Here is a 25,086-nt window from a genome sequence, read left to right as displayed (position 1 = left end):
TACATAGTGTACATGTCACCTGGTGAAGGGTCAGGTACATAGTGTACATGTCACCTGGTGAAGGGTCAGGTACATAGTGTACATGTCACCTGGTGAAGGGAGGTACATAGTGTACATGTCACCTGGTGAAGGGAGGTACATAGTGTACATGTCACCTGGTGAAGGGAGGTACATAGTGTACATGTCACCTGGTGAAGGGAGGTACATAGTGTACATGTCACCTGGTGAAGGGTCAGGTACATAGTGTACATGTCACCTGGTGAAGGGTCAGGTACATAGTGTACATGTCACCTGGTGAAGGGAGGTACATAGTGTACATGTCACCTGGTGAAGGGTCAGGTACATAGTGTACATGTCACCTGGTGAAGGGAGGTACATAGTGTACATGTCACCTGGTGAAGGGTCAGGTACATAGTGTACATGTCACCTGGTGAAGGGAGGTACATAATGTACATGTCACCTGGTGAAGGGAGGTACATAGTGTACATGTCACCTGGTGAAGGGTCAGGTACATAGTGTACATGTCACCTGGTGAAGGGAGGTACATAGTGTACATGTCACCTGGTGAAGGGAGGTACATAGTGTACATGTCACCTGGTGAAGGGTCAGGTACATAGTGTACATTTCACCTGGTGAAGGGAGGTACATAGTGTACATGTCACCTGGTGAAGGGAGGTACATAGTGTACATGTCACCTGGTGAAGGGTCAGGTACATAGTGTACATGTCACCTGGTGAAGGGAGGTACATAGTGTACATGGCACCTGGTGAAGGGAGGTACATAGTGTACATGTCACCTGGTGAAGGGTCAGGTACATAGTGTACATGTCACCTGGTGAAGGGTCAGGTACATAGTGTACATGTCACCTGGTGAAGGGTCAGGTACATAGTGTACATGTCACCTGGTGAAGGGTCAGGTACATAGTGTACATGTCACCTGGTGAAGGGTCAGGTACATAGTGTACATGTCACTTTGTGAAGGGAGGTACATAGTGTACATGTCACCTGGTGAAGGGTCAGGTACATAGTGTACATGTCACCTGGTGAAGGGTCAGGTACATAGTGTACATGTCACCTGGTGAAGGGTCAGGTACATAGTGTACATGTCACCTGGTGAAGGGTCAGGTACATAGTGTACATGTCACCTGGTGAAGGGTCAGGTACATAGTGTACATGTCACTTGGTGAAGGGTCAGGTACATAGTGTACATGTCACTTGGTGAAGGGTCAGGTACATAGTGTACATGTCACCTGGTGAAGGGTCAGGTACATAGTGTACATGTCACCTGGTGAAGGGTCAGGTACATAGTGTACATGTCACCTGGTGAAGGGTCAGGTACATAGTGTACATGTCACCTGGTGAAGGGAGGTACATAGTGTACATGTCACCTGGTGAAGGGTCAGGTACATAGTGTACATGTCACCTGGTGAAGGGAGGTACATAGTGTACATGTCACCTGGTGAAGGGTCAGGTACATAGTGTACATGTCACCTGGTGAAGGGAGGTACATAGTGTACATGTCACCTGGTGAAGGGTCAGGTACATAGTGTACATGTCACCTGGTGAAGGGTCAGGTACATAGTGTACATGTCAGCTGGTGAAGGGTCAGGTACATAGTGTACATGTCAGCTGGTGAAGGGAGGTACATAGTGTACATGTCACCTGGTGAAGGGAGGTACATAGTGTACATGTCACCTGGTGAAGGGAGGTACATAGTGTACATGTCACCTGGTGAAGGGAGGTACATAGTGTACATGTCACCTGGTGAAGGGTCAGGTACATAGTGTACATGTCACCTGGTGAAGGGTCAGGTACATAGTGTACATGTCAGCTGGTGAAGGGTCAGGTACATAGTGTACATGTCAGCTGGTGAAGGGAGGTACATAGTGTACATGTCACCTGGTGAAGGGAGGTACATAGTGTACATATCACCTGGTGAAGGGAGGTCATTGATTGATCAACCTTGACCAAGACCTCTCTTCTATGCGGAGAGGCTATCACATATCATTATGAGCAATGCAGGATAATAGAATATTGCACCTGCCATGGAAGATGATCAACTATTTGGTGGTTACCAACTTACCACTCAGAATTTACACGTTACATTTCCACTTTGAGCTGAGGTTACCACCACACCACTTCCTCCACCTATATAGTTACAGCTTTTCTGTAGACAGATCTCATCTGTGTTTATGTCAATCATGTGTCTGTTTTGGTAGTGGAAAAAGCTATGACTTTCCCATAGACACAAGTACAAGATGGTCAACATTTAGTTTGCGTTATGTTTAAGCATGTTGAAATGTGTTGCAAATTATAGGTGTCAACCTCTCCTCCAGATTCAACGATGAGTGGTTCTCCGCAGCGCTTTCAGGTAATCTCCACTGAGCCTGCTACAACACCACAGCGAATACAGGTCATTGTTGTACACTAGACCAGTGGTTCTCAAATGTTTTTTTTTGTGTGCAAAAGCTTCATAGTTCAACGGAAATATTTTATGCTTTAAATCTAAAATGGTTCATGGATTACATTCTAATCTAACAAACCTATCAATTTAAAAGTTAAGCACGTTACCGTGGAAACAATTAAGCTTAGCCCAAAATCACAAATCAGAATGAGGGGGTCCCCGCCGGTATATTTTCTATCTTGTAAGGGTCCTTGGCTGAACAAAACATTTGAGAACCTCTGCACTAGAACCTCTGCACTAGAACCTCTGCACTAGACACTAGACTGCCAGCCACCTGTTGATATTGTCCTCTTACAGCACCCCAGCAATAACAGAAGGGCACTCGGAGAGCGCAGCCGCAGACCTCCGTCAAGGCCAATAGTCCAGTCTGCTATGATATGCACATTTTGTGAGTCTGACTCTGATTGGATCCGCTGGGTTATTCCTTTGCCCATGCTGCACCCTTCCACAAAATAGATTGAAGATCAACCCAGTCGATTTTCTGTAATTCTGCTGACAAACAAACAAACAAACAAACAAACAAAAAACACCGAAAACATAACCTCCATGGCGGAGGTCATAAACAAGTTGAGTAGCTTGATGGAAGTTGATGTTACACATGTGGCTTAGGTCTCCCATCTTCACTCTCCATCACCAACCCCCTTTTCTTTGTTCCTTTGCTGCCTCTGCATTTCTCTCCCTCTCTCTCCCATCTCTTCCACCCTTAGATTGTAACTGACCAACAGACAGGTCAGAAGATCCAGATAGTGACGGCGATGAACCCGTCCAGTGCTCCCAAGCAGCAGTTCATCCTGACCACGGCTGATGGCTCAGGGACGGGCAAGATGATCCTGGCCTCCCCAGACAGCAGCACTAAGCAGATCGTCTTTACCGCTGCAGACAGCCTGACGTCGGGAAGGATTGTTACGGTTGGGGTCTTTCAATGTGTTTTCTCCGATCAATTATCAAACTACTTTGGCTTCGTTTTGCTCGTTAGTCTAGGGTAGTGTTCACATACACTCAAAAGTTATCCACCGCAAACTGAAATGTAACCGTTTGGGCTATCGTTTGTCTTAGCATTAGCATGACCCTGACTTGCAATGAGGGACATGCTCACCTTTGAGACGCTCCGGCCGGTATCTCTCTCTGGGCCAAACCACACCGTCTCCTGGTGTCACCATCACTGTCGAGCCTCGGGCCAACCCAGGCAGGAAAGAGCTCCTCCAACCATGGGCTCTCCTCCTCTGCGGGTCTCGGTACATCCAAGCATCTGTTGTGTTGAGCTGAAACCCCAATGCGCCGAACGGCCGTGTAAAATGACCGACAGACAAACAGCTATACACACATACACTGGTGCAACATCTTACTGTAGTTCGCTCGGTGTCAAAAGAGTCGTTAATCCATTCAAATATCTCCATCACAGTCCAGAATTTAGTCCTGACGCCGCGCGGGAAAGTTTGTCAGTGTGGCCAAACATTTCTTATCCGTTGGCTTCCCGTGGCTCTCCCCCCCCATGTTGTCTCCCATTCACAAACATTCTCTACACTACCTGTCGAGCCCCAGGAAATGACGCCTGGCAGGCCCGCCCTCCAGCCAGGTCCGCGAATCACAACAGCCCAAACGCACGGCACACACAACTCGTAATCTACGATTGACAGTCAAACTAACCAATGACTGCTCCTGAATTGCCGCGAGTCGCGACGGATCTGATGGATCCTAACGGCTGTTTCTAATCAGCAGTTAAACTAACCAATCAGAGCTCATAAACTGACGCCTGACGATCTGCACCATAACAGGATACAGGTACAGATTGCCCTGTAATATCACCGCAAAGCTCAGTACATAGTGTTATGATATTACGCTATAGGCATTATCCTGGTATAACACAGTGTGCCCACTGCCCACTCTGGGTTTCTGTATTTTATAGCTGTGGTGTTGCGGTGATTATGTTCAAACAACATAATAACCATCAGTGTTGGGGGTAACTCATTACAAAAGTAACATATTACATGTAATATATTACTTTTAGCAGTAACTCAGTAATATAACTTATTACTTATAGGATTTCAGTAATATTATACCAGTTACTTTGTCAAGTAACTCAAGTTACAAATTGAGTTACATTTTATTAAATCAAAGCACATATTTAAAAAAGATATAATAATTTCCTAATCAAACTGTGTTTTTATGCAAATAACCACTATAGATGACAATAACAAAGGAAAAGAATAACATTTAGAATTTTGGATTGTTTACACTGACTTCAAGGCGGTTGAAATCATTTTTCGGGATGGTTCCGGGGCGGCGATGTCATTCTGCTGCTGCTGTTGTTTTGGTAAAAGTAATGCAAAAGTAGTGTAATAAGTAACGAGTTACTCTACACAGACAGTAATATTGTTATTACTTATTACTTTCAAATGAAACTAACTAGTAATATGTAGTATATTACATTTTGAAAGTAACTTGCCCAACACTGATAACCATGATACCACCATTGTAGACATTGTGAGACACAATGTCACAAGATTAGCAGCCACTGGCCAGTGTTTGACTGTCCTTTTGTTTTTCAGATTGTCACTGATCCTGTGTCAATGGAGCGGTTGCTAGGACAGTCAGGGGATTTGAACCGACCGCAGCCAGTGGAGTACTGTCTGGTGTGTGGAGACAAGGCTTCAGGTACCCAAGTCTACATCTGCATACCTGAACATGCCTGTCTAATCTATGTATCTTGACCGATGCCGCTGAATACTAAAGTATTTACCTAGTAATTAGACAGTATGATGCACTAAACACTGGGGGTGAGGGAAAAAATCGATATAGCATAGTATTGTGATATTTTGTGGGCAATATATCTTATCGTATCGAATGCCAAGTATCATGATACTTTATTATAGACGGTTTTAACTTGACAACAAAAACATTCTAAATTGAACCCCCGCTCACTTCCTGTTGCAGTGTTTGCTATGGACATAAAAGAAAAAAAAACATTCAAGTGCAGGACTGACCATTCCGTGCAAACCGTCTATACAGCTGAGCAGCGAAAACAAAAGTAACGCGATGTCGAGTGAATATTTCTGCAGTTTGCCGAATGCTGAGAAAAAGGAAGTGCTGTGGGGTTGTGCTCTGGTGAAAACCGTCTATACAAAATGTCAAGTGCATGCAACATTTCTGACAGTGTTGGTCAGTCTGTCAGCTTGACAATGCCATTTTGCTGCAATAAAAATGATTGAAGTGAGATGAACAGACTGTAAACTTGATCTTATGAGATAAAACAGATGTTGACAACGTTTTTTCCTTTGGGGACATCATTTGCAGTTGAAAAAAAGGTAATAAATCACAATATATCGCAATACTAGCATATCGCAATACTATCGTATCGTGTCTTAAGTATCGTGATAATATCGTATCGTGGGGCATCTGGTGATTCCCACCCCTACTAAACACACACATGTAGTGACTCGCACACATGGACTTGTTTTGTCTGTGTTCAGGTCGTCACTATGGAGCGGTCAGTTGTGTTTGTCTGTGTTCAGGTCGTCACTATGGAGCGGTCAGTTGTTGTGTTTTGTCTGTGTTCAGGTCGTCACTATGGAGCGGTCAGTTGTGTTTTGTCTGTGTTCAGGTCGTCACTATGGAGCGGTCAGTTGTTGTGTTTTGTCTGTGTTCAGGTCGTCACTATAGAGCGGTCAGTTGTTGTGTTTTGTCTGTGTTCAGGTCGTCACTATGGAGCAGTCAGTTGTGTTTTGTCTGTGTTCAGGTCGTCACTATGGAGCGGTCAGTTGTTGTGTTTTGTCTGTGTTCAGGTCGTCACTATGGAGCGGTCAGTTGTTGTGTTTTGTCTGTGTTCAGGTCGTCACTATGGAGCGGTCAGTTGTGTTTTGTCTGTGTTCAGGTCGTCACTATGGAGCGGTCAGTTGTGTTTTGTCTGTGTTCAGGTCGTCACTATGGAGCGGTCAGTTGTTGTGTTTTGTCTGTGTTCAGGTCGTCACTATGGAGCGGTCAGTTGTTGTGTTTTGTCTGTGTTCAGGTCGTCACTATGGAGCGGTCAGTTGTTGTGTTTTGTCTGTGTTCAGGTCGTCACTATGGAGCGGTCAGTTGTGTTTTGTCTGTGTTCAGGTCGTCACTATGGAGCGGTCAGTTGTTGTGTTTTGTCTGTGTTCAGGTCGTCACTATGGAGCGGTCAGTTGTTGTGTTTTGTCTGTGTTCAGGTCGTCACTATGGAGCGGTCAGTTGTGTTTTGTCTGTGTTCAGGTCGTCACTATGGAGCGGTCAGTTGTGTTTTGTCTGTGTTCAGGTCGTCACTATGGAGCGGTCAGTTGTGTTTTGTCTGTGTTCAGGTCGTCACTATGGAGCGGTCAGTTGTTGTGTTTTGTCTGTGTTCAGGTCGTCACTATGGAGCGGTCAGTTGTTGTGTTTTGTCTGTGTTCAGGTCGTCACTATGGAGCGGTCAGTTGTTGTGTTTTGTAGGGGTGCACCGATCACGTTTTTTGCCACCGATCACCGATTGCCGATCACCTATGAGAAATATCTGCCCAACCGATCATCGACCGATCACCGATTACCGATCACCGATATATATATATATATTTATTTTATATTTTTTAGGCTAAAGGAAACTGCCAACATGAGACAGATGGGAGTTCAACCGTTTAGTTGTCAGTTCTCTTCAGTACAGTACAGCAGTATAGGCTTTTTACAGCATTATGACAGGAATAGTAGGATTGTGTGTGGTCTGGAAAAAGGAGGCAATAAAATATACAAACAGGTCAGTAACCAAGCTTGCTGTTATATAGGCCAATTATAGTGATAATTAACAACTAATAATATATAAATGATAATTAGATAAACTGTAAGTCAGTTACTCTTAAACACCAGTCTTGAACCATGACTAAAGCCAAAGAGCTCCCACTCATAGAACCGGGGTTATGCACAATAACCGTCATACATTGGGATCCGCATCGAACGAACATCAAAACGACCCGCCCATCGAGGCCGAGTTACAGTGTTATAATTAGCAGCACTATGAGTGCGATCTACATAATGGTGACAGGGTTACATGACGGGAGAAACAACAGAATCACAAGCTACACACGAGGGATTAGAACATGGACAACTGTCCAAAGAAAGGAAGAAAGTCCGTCTGAATGGAGCGCACATCCACATAGCAGCACACTTTCGCTTCCTTCAAAGTGCCCGCGGGAACATCAATGCTTGCGTGGAAATTGTCTGTGTGTGCGCGTGCACTACCCCGACTACCACGTTAATCTGGGACTTTAATACACACGGATTTAACAGCATGCAAATGCCTCGGTAGGCGGGAGGACTGGAGGTAACTTCTCTCTGCTGAGTCTGCTCTAATCACCAGCTGATTTGTGTGATTCAAAGACGCAAGAGGTGTGTTGACAGTCTGGTGCGGTGTGTGCATGGAGGTGAGTACACTGATGAAAGCAAAGCGTGTGCTTTGCAACACAATGATATAAACGTTAGAGCACAATATGAAAGTTAAACGATAGACATTGAAGACATGAAAATGGGCTGCCTCATGTTTCTCACGTGCAGCATGATCGGCTATGCGATCGGCAACATTAAAGGAATATCGGAAACAGCAGATCACATATTTGAGGTCCAAATCGGCCGATACAGATTGCGTGCAGATCGATCGGTGCACCCCTAGTGTTTTGTCTGTGTTCAGGTCGTCACTATGGAGCGGTCAGTTGTGTTTTGTCTGTGTTCAGGTCGTCACTATGGAGCGGTCAGTTGTTGTGTTTTGTCTGTGTTCAGGTTGTCACTATGGAGCGGTCAGTTGTTGTGTTTTGTCTGTGTTCAGGTCGTCACTATGGAGCGGTCAGTTGTGTTTTGTCTGTGTTCAGGTCGTCACTATGGAGCGGTCAGTTGTGTTTTGTCTGTGTTCAGGTCGTCACTATGGAGCGGTCAGTTGTTGTGTTTTGTCTGTGTTCAGGTTGTCACTATGGAGCGGTCAGTTGTTGTGTTTTGTCTGTGTTCAGGTCGTCACTATGGAGCGGTCAGTTGTGTTTTGTCTGTGTTCAGGTCGTCACTATGGAGCGGTCAGTTGTGTTTTGTCTGTGTTCAGGTCGTCACTATGGAGCGGTCAGTTGTTGTGTTTTGTCTGTGTTCAGGTCGTCACTATGGAGCGGTCAGTTGTTGTGTTTTGTCTGTGTTCAGGTCGTCACTATAGAGCGGTCAGTTGTTGTGTTTTGTCTGTGTTCAGGTCGTCACTATGGAGCGGTCAGTTGTTGTGTTTTGTCTGTGTTCAGGTCGTCACTATGGAGCGGTCAGTTGTTGTGTTTTGTCTGTGTTCAGGTCGTCACTATGGAGCGGTCAGTTGTTGTGTTTTGTCTGTGTTCAGGTCGTCACTATGGAGCGGTCAGTTGTTGTGTTTTGTCTGTGTTCAGGTCGTCACTATGGAGCGGTCAGCTGTGAAGGATGCAAAGGCTTCTTCAAGAGGAGTGTGAGGAAGAGCCTGACCTACAGCTGCCGCAGTAAACAGGACTGTGTCATCAATAATCAATTGTCTGTGTTCAGGTCGTCACTATGGAGCGGTCAGTTGTGTTTTGTCTGTGTTCAGGTCGTCACTATGGAGCGGTCAGTTGTTGTGTTTTGTCTGTGTTCAGGTTGTCACTATGGAGCGGTCAGTTGTTGTGTTTTGTCTGTGTTCAGGTCGTCACTATGGAGCGGTCAGTTGTGTTTTGTCTGTGTTCAGGTCGTCACTATGGAGCGGTCAGTTGTGTTTTGTCTGTGTTCAGGTCGTCACTATGGAGCGGTCAGTTGTTGTGTTTTGTCTGTGTTCAGGTTGTCACTATGGAGCGGTCAGTTGTTGTGTTTTGTCTGTGTTCAGGTCGTCACTATGGAGCGGTCAGTTGTGTTTTGTCTGTGTTCAGGTCGTCACTATGGAGCGGTCAGTTGTGTTTTGTCTGTGTTCAGGTCGTCACTATGGAGCGGTCAGTTGTTGTGTTTTGTCTGTGTTCAGGTCGTCACTATGGAGCGGTCAGTTGTTGTGTTTTGTCTGTGTTCAGGTCGTCACTATGGAGCGGTCAGTTGTTGTGTTTTGTCTGTGTTCAGGTCGTCACTATGGAGCGGTCAGTTGTTGTGTTTTGTCTGTGTTCAGGTCGTCACTATGGAGCGGTCAGTTGTTGTGTTTTGTCTGTGTTCAGGTCGTCACTATGGAGCGGTCAGCTGTGAAGGATGCAAAGGCTTCTTCAAGAGGAGTGTGAGGAAGAGCCTGACCTACAGCTGCCGCAGTAAACAGGACTGTGTCATCAATAAACACCACCGCAACCGCTGCCAGTTCTGTCGACTGAGGAAATGCCTTGAGATGGGGATGAAGACTGAGTGTGAGTTTGCATTCGATTGGCAACCAAGTGTTAAAGGATGGCTTTACCGATTATCAACCCCACTCTGTATCATTATAATCTGGGTAATATAAGCACATGGGCAGTGTTAGCCTTCTCGATATCTTTTCCTCACGGAGAAAATTCACATTCTCCGTGGATGGGTTAGGGTTAGGGTTAACCCTAACCCGTGGATGGGTTAGGGTTAACCCTAACCCGTGGATGTGTTAGGGTTAGGGTTAACCCTAACCCATCCACGGGTTAGGGTTAACCCTAACCCTAACCCTAACCCTAACCCTAACCCGTGGATGGGTTAGGGTTAGGGTTAACCCTAACCCATCCACGGGTTAGGGTTAACCCTAACCCTAACCCTAACCCGTGGATGGGTTAGGGTTAGGGTTAACCCTAACCCGTGGATGGGTTAGGGTTAGGGTTAACCCTAACCCATCCACAGGGTTAGGGTTAACCCTAACCCATGGATGGGTTAGGGTTAACATGCGGCATGCAGTCCGCCCCCCAATCAAATCACACCGGCCCGCCGGTCTGTCTGTCTATCTATCTATCTATCTATCTATCTATCTATCTATCTATCTATCTATCTATCTATCTCTATGTCTCTCTCTTTGTCCCCCTCTCCTTTGCTCCGTTCCCCTCTATTGTCAATGCTCTGACCAAAACAGACGCTGAAATTGAAGTAGTGGTGAATTTAGTGGTGGTGAAGTGAGTTTTAGGTTGGATATTGAACAGACCTTCAATGTTCAACTTTCTCACTAATCCCACAGTGGTTTTACCTACTTTTGAGATCTGCACTTGCTTCCCTCCCTCTCCCCCTTCACACGTCCTCGTCCAACCACTCCAGAAACTAGTACAGAACTATACTGATCCAACCACTCCAGAAACTAGTACAGAACTATACTGATCCAACCACTCCAGAAACTAGTACAGAACTATACTGATTCAACCACTCCAGAAACTAGTACAGAACTATACTGTTTCAACCACTCCAGAAACTAGTACAGAACTATACTGATTCAACCACTCCAGAAACTAGTACAGAACTATACTGATTCAACCACTCCAGAAACTAGTACAGAACTATACTGTTTCAACCACTCCAGAAACTAGTACAGAACTATACTGATTCAACCACTCCAGAAACTAGTACAGAACTATACTGTTTCAACCACTCCAGAAACTAGTACAGAACTATACTGATTCAACCACTCCAGAAACTAGTACAGAACTATACTGATTCAACCACTCCAGAAACTAGTACAGAACTATACTGTTTCAACCACTCCAGAAACTAGTACAGAACTATACTGATTCAACCACTCCAGAAACTAGTACAGAACTATACTGATCCAACCACTCCAGAAACTAGTACAGAACTATACTGATCCAACCACTCCAGAAACAAGTACAGAACTATACTGATTCAACCACTCCAGAAACTAGTACAGAACTATACTGATCCAACCACTCCAGAAACAAGTACAGAACTATACTGATTCAACCACTCCAGAAACTAGTACAGAACTATACTGATCCAACCACTCCAGAAACTAGTACAGAACTATACTGATTCAACCACTCCAGAAACTAGTACAGAACTATACTGATCCAACCACTCCAGAAACAAGTACAGAACTATACTGATTCAACCACTCCAGAAACTAGTACAGAACTATACTGATCCAACCACTCCAGAAACTAGTACAGAACTATACTGATTCAACCACTCCAGAAACTAGTACAGAACTATACTGATCCAACCACTCCAGAAACTAGTACAGAACTATACTGATCCAACCACTCCAGAAACTAGTACAGAACTATACTGATCCAACCACTCCAGAAACTAGTACAGAACTATACTGATCCAACCACTCCAGAAACTAGTACAGAACTATACTGATCCAACCACTCCAGAAACTAGTACAGAACTATACTGATCCAACCACTCCAGAAACTAGTACAGAACTATACTGATTCAACCACTCCAGAAACTAGTACAGAACTATACTGATTCAACCACTCCAGAAACTAGTACAGAACTATACTGATCCAACCACTCCAGAAACTAGTACAGAACTATACTGATCCAACCACTCCAGAAACGAGTACAGAACTATACTGATTCAACCACTCCAGAAACTAGTACAGAACTATACTGATTCAACCACTCCAGAAACTAGTACAGAACTATACTGATTCAACCACTCCAGAAACTAGTACAGAACTATACTGATCCAACCACTCCAGAAACTAGTACAGAACTATACTGATCCAACCACTCCAGAAACTAGTACAGAACTATACTGATCCAACCACTCCAGAAACTAGTACAGAACTATACTGATCTGTGGTGTCTGCAGCTCTCCATGTGCGCGTCCTCTCAGAAGTGATAGCCACATCCGCTGACAGCTGCAGACTTGTGGTTACCCAGGGTTCCCACGGTCATGAAATTCCTATTTTTGCACATGTCCAAAACTGTAAACTGCATTCATGTAGTTTGACGGTTATTGTGAGTTGATTTGAGTAAACTTGGGGACCAGTGATGTCACATCCACTTAACTTAATTCAAATCATCTCAATAACTGTCAAACTAAATAGTTTTTTGGTGGAGTTCTCCTTTAATACTATATGCGGATGCTGGTGAATATAGTATCTTGTGGCGAAGGGCATGGTGCTACAATGTGCATTTCATGTACTGGTTGTAATGGTTGCGAATGGTAATGGTAATGGTAATGGTAATTATATTCTAGGTCCTGGAAAAACTTTGATCCACTAATTACAACGTCATATTCCCCCCACTTGCATTTTCACTTCAGGTTGCATCAGGTTGAGTTGAGTTACATGAGGTTTTCAAGGTCCGCTCAGTAAAACTGATGATGAATCATGATGTTTTCAAATGTAATATTGTGGCGAGTAACTTTAATGAATAAATAAAGTTCTTTGAAGGATACATTTGTTGATGTTTTCACAGCAAATATAAAATAGATATTAGAGATTGTAATAAATGAAGCATAATCATGCATTAAACTTATGCTTAAAGGCATCAAAAAATAAGGTAGATAGAGAGAGAGAATAATAAATAATTCTGATTCTGATTATTATAACTAGTCAAATAAGAAAATAAATTCATATATGCTGTTTTGTGTGTCCTCAGCTGTGCAGAGTGAGAGGAAGCCTATCGATCTGCTGCCTAGAGAGAAGCACGCCAACTGTGCTGCCTCCACCCAAAAGATCTACATTCGCAAGGACCTCAACAGTCCGCTCATCGCCACGCCAACCTTCATGTCCGACACAGAGGCAGATGGCTCCAGGTTAGAGGTGTTCTGGCATACAGACAAACAACAGAGCTGGCTTCTGTTTTGTGTCTGGTTTATTGTTGTTTTTCTTCTCTCCCAGGGACAAAATGATTTAATAGTAGGGCTACAACTAACGATTAATTTCATTATCGATTAATCTGTCGATTATTTTCTCGATTCATTGATTAGTTGTTTGGGCTCTATAACATGTCAGAAAATGATGAAAAATGTCGTTCAGTGTTTCTCAAAGCTCAAGATGACGTCCTCAAATCTCTTGTTTTGTCCACAACCCAAAGCGATTCAGTTGACTGTCATATAGAGGGGTAAAGAAAGTTGAAAATGTTCTGCCTTTAGAAGCTGGAATCAGAGAATTTTGACTTTTTTTCTTTAAAAAAAAAGTACTCAAAACAATTAATCGATTATCAAAAGAGTACATTTTCTGTCGATCGATTAATGGTTGCAGCTCTACTTAATAGTAGGGATGGGTATCGTTTCATAATTTTCCGATACCGGTGCTAAAATGATACTTTTAAAATGGTACTGGTGCCTGAAACAGTTTAAATTTAAAGTGGATTTAAAGCATTTTTTTTATTGAAAGAGGCCGTAAAGAGGATTTCAAACGATAATGTTATGTGTTGCCCTAGAATGTTAGTGAAGGTGCGTGCAGCACCGGGGGCAGATATTTCACTCAGTAGCTCGGGCATGGCACCTAAATGAGATACCTGGTACTGGTAGTACCGGTTGTGAAAGTACCCGTGCCAAATCGGTACCGGGTTTCGGTACCCAACCCTACTTAATAGTACTATTTGTTATCAGCCCCAGCCTGTTGATGGATGTTCTGTGTCATGTGCAGGTCCAATCTGCTGGACCAGGGGATGCTGGTTAACATCCAGCAGCCCGTCATCCAGACCGATGGAACTTTGCTCCTGGCTACTGACTCAAAGGTACAGCTGCTACTGCCATCAGGTTCAAAACTTCTGTCTGCTCTCTGTTGTCTTCCCCTCATACTGCCATCAGGTTCAAAACTTCTGTCTGCTCTGCTGCTCTCTGTTGTCTTCCCCTCATACTGCCATCAGGTTCAAAACTTCTGTCTGCTCTGCTGCTCTCTGTTGTCTTCCCCTCATACTGCCATCAGGTTCAAAACTTCTGTCTGCTCTGCTGCTCTCTGTTGTCTTCCCCTCATACTGCCATCAGGTTCAAAACTTCTGTCTGCTCTGCTGCTCTCTGTCGTCTTCCCCTCATACTGCCATCAGGTTCAAAACTTCTGTCTGCTCTGCTGCTCTCTGTCCCTGTCTGTCGTCTTCCTCATTCTGATGATTTATCAGCAAAAAATGGTGCAAGGACTTTGTATTTTGTATTAGAGGCCCAGGAAACAATGTGGTCTGTAAAACAGCAATAGGGCAGATTCAGTTTTAGAAATGTATTAGATTCAGTCTTCACTCAGTCATGTCCTATTTTTTAAGAAGCATTTGTCTTGCTTTGTCTGCCAGGCTGCTTTATTTCTTTCTATTTTGTTCCAGTACAGATCTACACTATTTTGTCTATTTTTGTTTCTGTCTTTGATCTTATTTTTCTAGTGCTTTAGTTGAGATCTAGGCAAGCGGCCTGTGATCTCTCCTAATGATGGATAATGCAAAAGAGTGCATGGTTACATGTGTCCTCTTCAGATGGAGTCGGGACAGGGGGACTTGGGGACGCTAGCCAATGTGGTGACGTCACTGGCGAACCTGAGTGACTCACTAAAATTTGAGAATCTAAACAACAGTGATACCTCAGACAGCCAGCAGGAGGAGCAATCTGCCAGCGAGATAACACGGTCAGTCTGTAGCATTGACATCAATAAATAGGTCTATAGTGGAATGAAGAGATGAAGAGTGTTTACTCTGAGTGTGTTTTGTAAGAGGTTCTTTACTCATTTTAACAGTATTTAGGATTTGGAAAAGGAACCTTCCTTTAAGCAAGCCTAATATTAACTAATAATAACAACCATTATTACACAGAGCAATAAGAAATTCAATGTTGCAAATGAGTTCATTAAATGTGATGAATGTGTATATGTGTGTGTTGTGCACAGTGCCTTTGACACTCTGGCCAAAGTCCTGAACCCATCAGAAACAGGGCTGCGACAGTGCCTGGCAAATAAGTCCCAATGCATCAGTGGAGCGACCATCCAGTTGATTGGTCGAGACCAGGAGACCCCCATCATCGAGGTGGAGGGGCCACTGCTCGCAGACAGCCACGTCAGCTTTAAGGTTGGTGGGGCGGCTAATCAACTCATAGAAACGTCCAAAATAAAGGAAACACTTGAGTAATATTCTTAATTAAAGGGATAGTTTTTGGTTTGTATGAAGTGGGGTCCTATCAGCTAGTTCCATACACTAACTGAAATAGGTCAAGCGTTCTGGACGCTGAGCACAGCGTGTATCGAGACCCAGCACTCTGAAGCAGCAGCCTCCAGAGCTCTGTCTCTCTATTACAGGGGGCCAAGAACTAAAACCTAATTTAGCCACCTAAAACAACGCCCCCCTAAACAAATCAATATCAGTGTACATGGACGCTCTATTTTGACCATTTTCAGCGCTTTACTTTACCGTCAAACAGCCATCTCATTCGGCACTACATTTTCTCCCAACCGCAGAACTACCATATTACTCCGCCAAATGCATTCACAGCGCCGCAGGGCTCGATTACTCTGCAGATCATAGGTTATCTCAGTTCACCAAGTACAAATAGATCGTGACAGCAAGTCTGGAGTTTTTTTTTTCATAAATAATTCAACGATGGTGCGTGTTTGTGTATTTCCTGGCTGTTCAAACAGACAAAGATCCTGGTCTGGTATCGGTTTCACTGTATTCCTTTGAAGGACAGAAGTATTACACAGTTGTGGCTTGTTGCACTGCAATGGTTGCACTGAATAGACACACCAACACTCCTCCAGAAAGTTTGGCAGAAGTTTGCGTTTGCAGTGAACATTTCTCTGAAGAGGATTATCAAAAACCAATAGCAGATAAGAAGGACAAGCAGTTTCTGAAGAGCGACGCTGTACCTAGATCACAGGTGAGATATGAAGTATGAATGAAACCATGCTTGTACTATCGTCATTTAATTTTCTCTTCTGTCTAAATGCATGATGAATTAGGCTTATTTTCACGTTCACCAGCTCATCCTCTTGTCACCATGGTGAACGGCATATCGTCGTCGCTCTCAAAATCACTCATATTTTCGTTCGTGTATTGTATTTGTTGTGTCTTCTTCAACAACAAACAGGAAAAATGACACAGATCCCAGCTGATCTGCGGAGTAATCGAGCCCCGCGGCGCTGTGAATGCGTTTGGCGGAGTAATACGGTAGTTCTGCGGTTGGGAGAAAATGTAGTGCTGAATAAGATGGCTGTTTGACGGTAAAGTAAAGCACTGACAATTGTCAAAATAGAGCGTCCATGTACACTGATATTGATTTGTTTAGGGGGGCGTTGTTTTAGCTGGCTAAATTATGTAATTATGTTTTAGTTCCTGGCCCCCAGAACGAGAGAGACAAAGCTCTGGAGGCTGCTGCTTCAGAGTGCTGGGTCTCGATACATGGTGCGCTCAGCGTCCAGAACGCTTCACATATTGCAGTTCGTGTATGGAACTAGCTGATAGGACCCCACTTCAAACAAACCGAACTATCCCTTTAATAATTGTGCATTGAAAACAAAAAACAAACAAAACATTACCTGCCACATTTTTTTACCGGCCAGTATAAATAATGTACATATTTTTCAGATATTTATGCCACCCTACCCATTGTCAATGTACTTTAATGTATAGAATCAGGCACTGTGTAAAACTAAGAGCAGAGCAGCTTTAACTGTCACTGACTTCTATCTTTTTTGTCTTGGTTTACATTTTTTTCTTCTTAATGGCCTCAAACCTGCTATGTGTCACCACCACATGGACATAACGTTACATTTCAACCGACGTTAGGATATTTAGCAATCCAGGAAGGAAGGATGCCACCACCTTGTGAGTCAGACTAACAGACAGCCAGCAGTCAGTTTGACACAGAGCTGCTGTTTTTGCTTTCATTTGATTGGCTCATGAGAACGGGCAAAGAGCAAAGTCTGAGGTATTACAAATGTTATTGTCTCAGAAAGTTACTGTCCAGTGTGGCAGGTGATGCTTATTCATTTATCTACCAAAGACAAATGTTACTATTTGGTGCGTGGCGGGTGTTAATTTCAGACTTTGGCGGGACACCGTTATCAGGAGCCTCAGTGATGGATACTTCTCAACTTGCTGATGTTTCACAAGAAACAGTGACTGAGGTAATGTTGACATGGCTTCATGAGGGAAAGACATCATCAGAAGAGCCTGAACTCCTCGACCGTCTCCACTGGTTCAACATGCAGGGAGGAAAAACAGACAAACACCTCTGAGTCATTTGGCTCCAACTGTCAAGTTGTGAGCAGCTTCGGGGTTAGAGAGTTAAGTGCTCATATCCTCAGATGAGTCATCCTTCATCCTGTTCCTGACAAGTGGATGAGTGCATAATGTGCTGCAGACACACACCCAAAAGATGTGTGAGGATGGGAATGTCTGTTGCCACTTGCTAGATTCTGCAGTGGCACCTGAGATAGCGTTTAGGTTTCTGGTGGCTTGCTGCTGTGTCCCCAGTGCAAGTTCAAACACCGTGTAGGTGTTTCTTTTATTTTGGCAGTCATCTGTAGGTGGTCGTTCATCTGAATGTTTTAGGATTGTTTTTCCTCCTTGCCTCCTTTCTTCTAGCTGACCATGCCCAGCCCAATGCCTGAGTATCTGAATGTACACTATATCTGTGAGTCAGCATCGCGCCTCCTCTTCCTCTCCATGCACTGGGCACGCTCCATCACCGCCTTCTCAGCTCTTGGGTGAGAAGACTTTTGGCACAAGGACACTTAAATCACATTCTTCCTTAGTCAATAGCACCACACGCCTCTCTGTTTGCCTGTAACTTTGTAAGCACTACAAGAGTGGAGCGCATAATCATCTATTTATGGATCCATACTTCTGTCTTCCTCTCTGACTGTCTTCCTCTCTCTCTGTCTGTCTGTCTGTCTGTCTGTCTGTCTCAGTCAGGAGGCAAACACCAGTTTGGTGCGAGCCTGCTGGAATGAGTTGTTCACTCTGGGCCTGGCTCAGTGCGCTCATGTGATGAACCTGTCAACCATCCTAGCTGCCATCATCAACCACCTTCAGAGCAGCATCCAGGATGGTATGGCCCGCAGACCTCCTCATCACTTCACAGTATGACACACATGTATAAGTAGGGGTGATGAAAGGCGATTTTGGACTATTCTTGTTTAGCGTAACCAGCAATTTTAGTATGGATCGATCTCCTTCCATTCATTCGTTTGTTTGTCCATCAGAGGTGATATCTCAGACATCACAGATGGAATTTTGATGTTTTTTGGGCGAATGATGCATCTTACCACTACACTCCAGCATACTCGGAATTACGCAGATTGGCCTATTGGGGGTAACCTTGCTTGCAAGATGGATAACCTCGCGAGATCAAAAGAGATTCTCTCGACGTAATCCATCTTGTCATGCACAGGCAGTTAAGATGATTGGCCGAACCATGCCGGCTCGACGAATCAGCGGCAGCCTTAGGCAGGCTTAGGCTTGTCTGGGCAAGTAGTGGGTACATGGTCTTTGTAGTTCTTTTCACTCGTCAACATGGCTGCCGCCGCGGAAGTGACAGGCAGTCTGAACGCAATGATCATCTCCCATCTCATGTACTGTATGACTAGCTGGACCCATGCAAAAAACACAACCATGAAACCCATTCTTTCTCTGTACAAGCAGACTCTCAAGGTGCTGGACCGAAAACCGTATACTTACCACCACTGTTACATTCTCAGCAAGTACAGAATCCTCAGCTGGGAAAACCTGACAAAATTCACTGATGCCTGCCTACTGTTTAAAATTTTAAATGGTAAGGCACCTCCACCTCTCAGTACTTTTGTCAAACAAAAAACATCTCATAATAGGTCCACAAGATCTTCCCAGAGGGGGGACTGTACTGTGCCGTTTAGGTCCAGCTCCTTCAGTCAATCCTGTTTTTCAGTCAGAGCCACTCAGTTTTGGAACATCATACCAACTGATATAAGATACTGTGCTACCTACCACACCTTTACAAAAAAACTCAAGACCTGGCTATTAACAAATCAAACATGTGACCACTTGTAATCAGTTAATTGTGTATTGTATTATTGTTTTTATTATTATTTTGGATTGTGTTGTAAATATTGTGTTTTACTTTTAATGCTTCTGTTTTAGGTGTATGGTTTTATAACATCTTGCCAAAAGGACTACAGTTGCGAATTAGCCAGTTGGCTAAAACTGGCGCATTTACAGTAATGTTGATTAATGTGTACTGTCCTTTCTTTAAATAAACTGAAACTGAAACTGAATGAAATTGAATGTAACGTTCCCAATTCTATGTATTAAATTCTAAAAAACGACCCTCAACATTTGGGAAGGCTAAGCCACACAACTAGTTCGTTATAATCTAACGTCATGTTTCAAAGGCGACTTTACGACGATGAGGACGGTGAGGACTCAATCAATGATAGACAGGCACCTTCCTCCGGTCGCAAACGTGACGTCAGAGGCATGGCGATCTGATTGGTTGAAGTTAACACGCACCAGCGGTGATAGACAGAGGGGTCATCCAATCACCTGCCAAGTAGCTTGGAAAAAGTGCCTGCCTCCGTCAGCGGGTCGGGTTACTGCATTCCCAGATCGACTGGTTTAGTGAAACGTAATGTGAAGCTAAACCGTCCATCTGGCAGCGTCAGGTTATATTGGGGGCACTACAGTTAAAAGGCAAAACAATGTGACATCTTTGTCACTGATTGACAGTGGTGGGAGACTTTTTGTTGGGGACGACATGTTGACTGTTGCCTAGTTCTAAGTAACTTTCCCAGGTCAAGTAAAGGTGAAATGGCCAAATGAATCATTCAAACACTAAACTGGTCATTCTCTTCCATCTCAGAAAAGATTTCAGGGGAGAGAGTGAAGCAGGTGATGGAGCACATCTGGAAGCTGCAGGAGTTCTGTAACAGCATGACGAGGGTGGAGACGGACACCTATGAATACGCCTACCTCAAGGCTCTAGTGTTGTTCAGCCCAGGTGAGTCTGTTCAGAACCTACCTCAAGGCTCTAGTGTTGTTCAGCCCAGGTGAGTCTGTTCAGAACCTACCTCAAGGCTCTAGTGTTGTTCAGCCCAGGTGAGTCTGTTCAGAACCTACCTCAAGGCTCTAGTGTTGTTCAGCCCAGGTGAGTCTGTTCAGAACCTACCTCAAGGCTCTAGTGTTGTTCAGCCCAGGTGAGTCTGTTCAGAACCTACCTCAAGGCTCTAGTGTTGTTCAGCCCAGGTGAGTCTGTTCAGAACCTACCTCAAGGCTCTAGTGTTGTTCAGCCCAGGTGAGTCTGTTCAGAACCTACCTCAAGGCTCTAGTGTTGTTCAGCCCAGGTGAGTCTGTTCAGAACCTACCTCAAGGCTCTAGTGTTGTTCAGCCCAGGTGAGTCTGTTCAGAACCTACCTCAAGGCTCTAGTGTTGTTCAGCCCAGGTGAGTCTGTTCAGAACCTACCTCAAGGCTCTAGTGTTGTTCAGCCCAGGTGAGTCTGTTCAGAACCTACCTCAAGGCTCTAGTGTTGTTCAGCCCAGGTGAGTCTGTTCAGAACCTACCTCAAGGCTCTAGTGTTGTTCAGCCCAGGTGAGTCTGTTCAGAACCTACCTCAAGGCTCTAGTGTTGTTCAACCCAGGTGAGTCTGTTCAGAACCTACCTCAAGGCTCTAGTGTTGTTCAGCCCAGGTGAGTCTGTTCAGAACCTACCTCAAGGCTCTAGTGTTGTTCAACCCAGGTGAGTCTGTTCAGAACCTACCTCAAGGCTCTAGTGTTGTTCAACCCAGGTGAGTCTGTTCAGAACCTACCTCAAGCCTCTAGTGTTGTTCAACCCAGGTGAATCGGTTCAGAACCTACCTCAAGGCTCTAGTGTTGTTCAGCCCAGGTGAGTCGGTTCAGAAGAGCATCTGAGTTTCAATGATTTCTTTTTGCTGTTAGAAATAAAGTGAAAGGAATTCCATGAGTGAAAGTGTTTTCAATGAAAGACTATGACAGAAACCCTACATGTGCATTTTAGGGAATGACGTGTGTGTGTGTGTGTGTGTGTGTGTGTGTGTGTGTGTGTGTGTGTGTGTGTGTGCGTGTGCGTGTGCGTGTGCGTGTGCGCGTGCGTGTGCGCGTGCGCGTGCGTGTGCGTCACTCACCAGACCACCCAGGCCTGGACAGCTGCAGCCAGATTGAGAAGTTCCAGGAGAAAGCCCTGATGGAGCTGCAGGACTATGTGCAGAAGACCTATCCAGAGGACACCTACAGGTACATGCATATCTACTAACTACCAACTAGGTGGCCAAATACCCCAGAGCCATAGCGAATCACTATCAGGTGATCATTCAGCATAAAGATATAACATAGGTGGTTTCAATGGGTTTGGTTCCTCCAGGCTGACCCGTATCCTGACGCGTCTCCCGGCCCTGCGCCTCATCAATTCAAGCATCACAGAGGAGCTCTTCTTCACTGGCTTGATAGGTAACGTCTCGATAGACAGCATCATTCCCTACATCCTCAAGATGGAGACGGCTGAGTATAACAGCCAGGACTCTGACCCTACAGAATGACACCACGTCACTCCACGGACCTAGAAGAACTGTCTGACTGTAAGTCGGGCAACTTCATACCCTCTTTGTCCCTTAAAGGGTTAGTCCATGATCCTGCAGCGGATGCATTGAGCAAAGTCATTCAGGAATCCCTAGTAGATTCAAATCATCTGGCATTCTGGAAGCCAGGATGACACTTGGAATGTTTTCGGAGGAGATACAAGCGTAGTAATCTTGAGTTTCGTGGCGTTGGAACTTAATGAAAGAGGAGCAGCTGGTGCTCGTCTCCCTTTCTGTCTTTATAGCACTTCAAGCAAATTCCTCATGTGAACTTTATCTTTTGGCTGAAGCCTTTCAAGTTGTTTTAGTCTTATGTGAGGCTTACCGTGCTCTTATGTCGATCACACACAGACCAATGACAAATTAAAGGAGAAACCTGAATGTATGATGAATACTTGACCCCTACAGTGAGGGGATGCGGTGGCTGTGTTATGCCGTGTGTGTGTGTGGGGGGGGGGGGGTGCGTACATTTTGCTGGCATGGTTTGGGTCAACTTGTCCCCTTAGTGAAGGGTCACTGCCGATCAATACAAAGTTGTTCTGATTGATCACCTTTATCCTATAATAAAACATTTCCTGTTGGGAGTGGTCTCTTCCAGGATGGCAATGCCATCCATCCATCCAGTAAGAAGGCACAAGGGGTCAGTGAATGGTTTGATGAGTGTGAAAATGATGTGAATCATATGCCATGGCCTTCACAGTCGCCACCAGATCTCACCCAATTGAATAGAGATTTTGGACCAATGTGTGAGACGGCACGCTCCACCACCAAATGAGGGAATAACTTTTTTTTAAGAATGGTGCTGGGTGTTCCATCCCTCCAGAAGGAAGACTTGTACAGTCAATGCCAAGGCGCATTGAAGCTGTTCTGGTGGCACGTGATGGACCGACACCTTACTAACTGAGACACTTTATGTTGGTTTTTCCCTTTAATTTGTCACCCGTCTGTATATCATTTAACACTAGCTTTTGTTGCTAATATCAGATAGGTGTATTAGCAAGCACAGTCCTAATCTGAAAGTCAAGTAAACAGAAATCTTATAAAAAGATTGAAAAGTCTAATTTTAAGACTAAAAGACCTCTTGGTACTGACTGTAAAATGTACTTTGAATCTGCAACGTGTCTGTTAGTGTTGGCATTATTTGCTAACACTGATATTTTGGATTACTATGAAATGACAGTTGTTGACAGATGGAGAATTTGGGCTTTTCTGAATGTTATACAACAGTGAATTGAAACATTGAATAATGTTTTGTTTTATTTGTCTATTTTGAAATTGACACAATCTCCTAAGGTGGAAGATGTCAATGTACAGTTACTTACATAACAATCCTTTCTTTACTCATAAATAACAGTAGAAGAGATCATTTATAAATCAGGTACAATAACTAACTCAGTTTAATGGCAACAAACCTCAATCCTTAATCTGTAATGTATTCAAAATAATGGACTAGCTCTCTTTAGTATTGAGCATTCATAGTTCATTACAACATGACCATGTTTGATTTCTATTTCATGTCGTTTTAGTATTTCAATTTGAATCAGTCTAGTCTCACAAATTCAGTTAAGATACACTACATTGGCCAGTTAAACTGACCAAATCCCTCTTAATGGAATTGTTGTGTTTTTAATTTGATTCTTTGAAATGTTTTATTTATTTTTATTGAATAGTATCTGTCAGAGATTTTATGTAGTTGGATACGATTAGGTACAATTATTTCTGGTTCAGGAGATGCACATTTGTAGTATTGTTACATTGCAAATGTTGCCTGTGCAATCACCACATCACTTTTCCCTTTATGACAATCAATTGTATGCTGTTTATCTCCCGTTTCGTTCAGTAGTGTCAGTTTCGTACCAGCCTCGTTTCTGCGTTTTGAATGTGTATTTATAGCATCTATTTTCCTTGAAGGAATCGGATGATCTTCAAGGTTTGGGTTCAGAAAATGTTACTTATGTGTAGCTATGCTACCGTTTTTGCACGCATAAATGTGTTGCCATTTGTACTTTGTTAAATGCACATCAGCTTTTGTGGCACTCCACTGCATTCATGCTGACTAATACTTTGTGTTACATGTGTTTTTAAACACTTTAAACTTAATTTGTTGTGAACAAATTTGCTTGTCGCATACTAAGTGTACTTAAAGTACTTTTGGGCAGGTTTCCCAGATAAAAAAAAAAATCCTGGGAAATTAGCCTCAAGTGTATCTGTCTTGAAGACCGTCATGGAAATATGCATCAGCCAACCTACACATATTGTGGTTCAGCAGCAGCATCCACAGCAACATGAATGATAATAAGGATGTAAAGAAGTTAACAATGATTATGTTCTTGTGAAATAAATGTCAATTGTAATATCTGGGTTTAAACCCCATAAAGACTGTTTGTAAAGGAACTTGTGTGAATTGACCTTTGTACATCACATGTAATTTCATTAAAATGAGTGCATGTTGTTTTTAAGCAGGGTTTTATAATCTTGTCTGCCCTAATGAGGAGCATTGTTATTTTTATTATTTTTTTTTATAGTGCATTGCAGTGCATGAAATTGCTTAAATGTATTTTATTAAATGCTGTAAGATAAATGTTGTGGCTTTAAAATATTAACCATGCTGCCATATTAAGGATATTAAACGCGATTTTTTTTTTTTTTCCCAGCTTTATTTTCTTTGTTCATAAAATGCATTTCTTCAAACATTGTAATTGAAAGATAACTCATAACATTCATGTTTGGTCAAGTTTGTCACAACCCTACATTTTCTACCTCCTACCTAAAATATGTACAGTATTTCACTCTGAGCTCCTGTATAGACAGTTTTAACTTGACAACAATAATGGTGCGTTCCTTTATCGCAAAATAACTGGGATGTGGAGGCTAAATGACATCACATCCGTTTTGTTAGCGTTCCATTTGCAGAAAACTTGAGCTGGGAAGTTCACTGTTCATTGGTCAGATCCAGTCGCTAGCCATTGTTAGCCATTGTTAGCAATAAAATTGACAACATGGCATTTCGCGGCAATTTGCGCATACAAACACTGCAGCCTCATGTCCACACAGATAGATGTTAGGCAGTGCTGTGTGTACAGCTGATGTAATGAGACACAAACAAAACAGAAGTGCTAAACAACATTACTACGATTATACTACTACTGTTGTTGCGCGGCGCAGCCATCTTGGATTTTTGAGGTTGGGGCTGCTGAGACTCCTACGAGTTTGGAATGGGACATACCAGCTCTGA

At 43.6% G+C, this 25,086-nt stretch overlaps 1 protein-coding gene across 1 annotated transcript; it reads left to right on the top strand.

The window, feature by feature from the left end:
* Positions 1 to 2,343: 2,343 nt before the first annotated feature.
* Positions 2,344 to 24,353, top strand: nr2c2 (nuclear receptor subfamily 2, group C, member 2; the record flags this gene model as incomplete). Its single annotated transcript, XM_083639238.1, has 14 exons — positions 2,344 to 2,412; positions 3,171 to 3,371; positions 5,013 to 5,118; positions 8,856 to 8,950; positions 9,710 to 9,794; positions 12,964 to 13,129; positions 13,959 to 14,049; positions 14,773 to 14,921; positions 15,180 to 15,357; positions 17,872 to 17,993; positions 18,198 to 18,337; positions 20,123 to 20,260; positions 21,405 to 21,510; positions 21,638 to 24,353. The coding sequence occupies 14 exons, from the start codon at positions 2,344 to 2,346 to the stop codon at positions 21,810 to 21,812; spliced, it is 1,821 nt and encodes a 606-aa protein (XP_083495364.1). The 3' UTR covers positions 21,813 to 24,353.
* Positions 24,354 to 25,086: the final 733 nt, after the last annotated feature.

The sequence above is a fragment of the Poromitra crassiceps genome, assembly GCF_964638095.1.
Source record: "Poromitra crassiceps genome assembly, chromosome: 6".
In the NCBI taxonomy this organism is placed as follows: Eukaryota; Metazoa; Chordata; class Actinopteri; order Beryciformes; family Melamphaidae; genus Poromitra; species Poromitra crassiceps.
Note: the sequence above shows the minus strand (reverse complement) of the source record. Positions and strands in the feature narration are given on the sequence as shown.